This window comes from Dufourea novaeangliae, unplaced genomic scaffold, assembly GCF_001272555.1.
Source record: "Dufourea novaeangliae isolate 0120121106 unplaced genomic scaffold, ASM127255v1 scaffold228, whole genome shotgun sequence".
NCBI lineage: Eukaryota > Metazoa > Arthropoda > Insecta > Hymenoptera > Halictidae > Dufourea > Dufourea novaeangliae.
The window spans coordinates 1,682,148-1,684,217 of record NW_015374150.1 but is presented as its reverse complement, the minus strand read 5'-3'; the positions used below and the strand labels follow the sequence as shown (position 1 = coordinate 1,684,217).

Sequence of the window (2,070 nt, the reverse complement as noted above, 5' to 3'; positions counted from 1 at the left end):
TCTTACTAGACCAATAGACGGACTTAGACCATTAACACATGTACACATGCTACTATAAAAGGAGTCACGCGAAAGAATACATTCTTTCTAGTATAGCTTCATCTTCACAGTAATTTTGGAAATGTTTCAATTACTTGATGGACGAAGGTTAAGGCATTTGTAGCGGCAGTAATTGACGTGTCAGTGCAATTGCAAATGGCGGGCACCAATGGTGACATTTCCTCAGTGGAGAGGAAAATCGAAAAATTAGGAATATCTGCGAGTGAATCAACAAAAAATGAGGATGATACAGAAAGAGAGAAATGGGCCGAACGTCGTCTTTGGGGTTTTGAAACCAGAGAACTGTATAAAATGGCAGTTAATTTCTACAAAGGTGAGTCACTCATATTGACAGTTTGCTAGAATAATCTCGGTGTTGAATTCTTTATGTTATGTCGAGAAACACGACGTGTCCGTATAAATTCGCATTTCTAAACTACGCTATCATATTTTCTTAACACTTTGGAAAGTTGAAGTATAGAATTCAATGAGAACTTCATTTGTGATTGCTGTGTTGATTTTGATGTTGTTCAACTTTCTTGATTCGAATAGTTTTATAGAACGGATATTACTGATATGGTGACATTAAAAGTATGTATAATTATTTTAGAAAAAGAAGGAAAAGCAGTTCACCTGTCTTATGAAGATAAATTAAAATTGGTTGCTTTTACACAACAAGTAACACATGGAAAATGCACAGCAGAGAATGCACCGCCTTTAGGGGTATTGGATGTGATAGGAAGAGATAGACGTTTGGCATGGCAGAATTTGGGAGATATATCCAAGGAGCAAGCTATGGAGGGATTTATAGTTTTATTAGACAAATTATGCCCTTTGTTTGGAACAGTTGTAGAAGCACAGAGAAGGGATATCGAAGAAAAATTACGACTGAAAAAAGAAGAAGAGGCAAGAAAATTGGAAGAGGAGAGAAGGTTAAAGGAGTTAGATGAACAAAAAAAGAAAGAAGAAGAAGCTAGATTAAAGGAAGAGTTACAGAGGAGACAAATTCAAGATGCCTTAAATCAACAAACATATTATCAGTTTAAAATGTATGCGGAACAACAGTATCCTGGAAATCCAGAGCAACAAGGTGTTTTAATAAGGCAATTACAGGAACAACATTATCATCAATATATGCAGCAATTGCGTCAGAACCAATCAGTTGTAGAAAGTCAGGCTTCAGATGCAAACAATACCACAACAGAAGATCCTCAAAAGGAAGAGAAGAATAAAGAGACTGATGAAACAGCACCATTAAATGAAGAAGACTCAGATGAACAGCAAGAAGATTGGCCACAAATAGCTCCTGCAGAAATGTGGACCATCAAAGGTGTTGAAGAATTTAAGGAAACCATCAGGAGGGAAGCTGGTGATGCAGTTATTAAAGTTGGACATGGGGAGACAGTGACTGTTAGGGTACCGACACATCAAGATGGCTCGTGTCTGTTTTGGGAGTTTGCAACAGATGGCTATGATATTGGTTTTGGGGTATATTTTGAGTGGTCGAAGCCAGAAACAAGTCAGGTGTCAGTACATATTAGTGAGTCGGAGGATGAAGATGAAGAAGATGAGGATTATGTCTTGAGGGAAGATTTGGAGAGTGGTGTAACGAATGGTAGTGTTCAGTCTGATTATAAACCATCGTCACCACCTATAAGTGTGATAGTACCTGTAAGTTTATGGATAAAATATAAAGATATATATCATATATATATATAAGAAATTCAAATGTCATTAGTCATCTTATGTTTATCAATTATTATCAACAGGTATATAGGAGAGATTCTCAAGAAGAAATCTATGCTGGAAGTCATAGATACCCAGGGCAGGTAAGAAAAATTAAAAATTCAACATTTATCCAAACAATCGCATACATACATGTTTGTATACAATCATCTCTTATGAATTCCTTTGTTGCAGGGAGTGTATCTTCTTAAATTTGATAATTCATATTCACTCTGGCGAAGCAAGACGCTTTATTATAGGGTCTATTACACTCAAAATTGCTACGAAAATTAGTTTTATGGAAAG

General features: G+C 36.1%; 1 protein-coding gene across 1 annotated transcript; it reads left to right on the top strand.

Moving 5' to 3' along the window:
* On the top strand, positions 1-2,070 carry LOC107191680 (Golgi resident protein GCP60). The gene is made up of 4 exons (XM_015580776.1): positions 1-373; positions 650-1,710; positions 1,809-1,868; positions 1,960-2,070. Exons 1-4 carry the CDS (start codon positions 196-198, stop codon positions 2,056-2,058), a joined length of 1,398 nt encoding a protein of 465 aa, XP_015436262.1. The 5' UTR covers positions 1-195; the 3' UTR covers positions 2,059-2,070.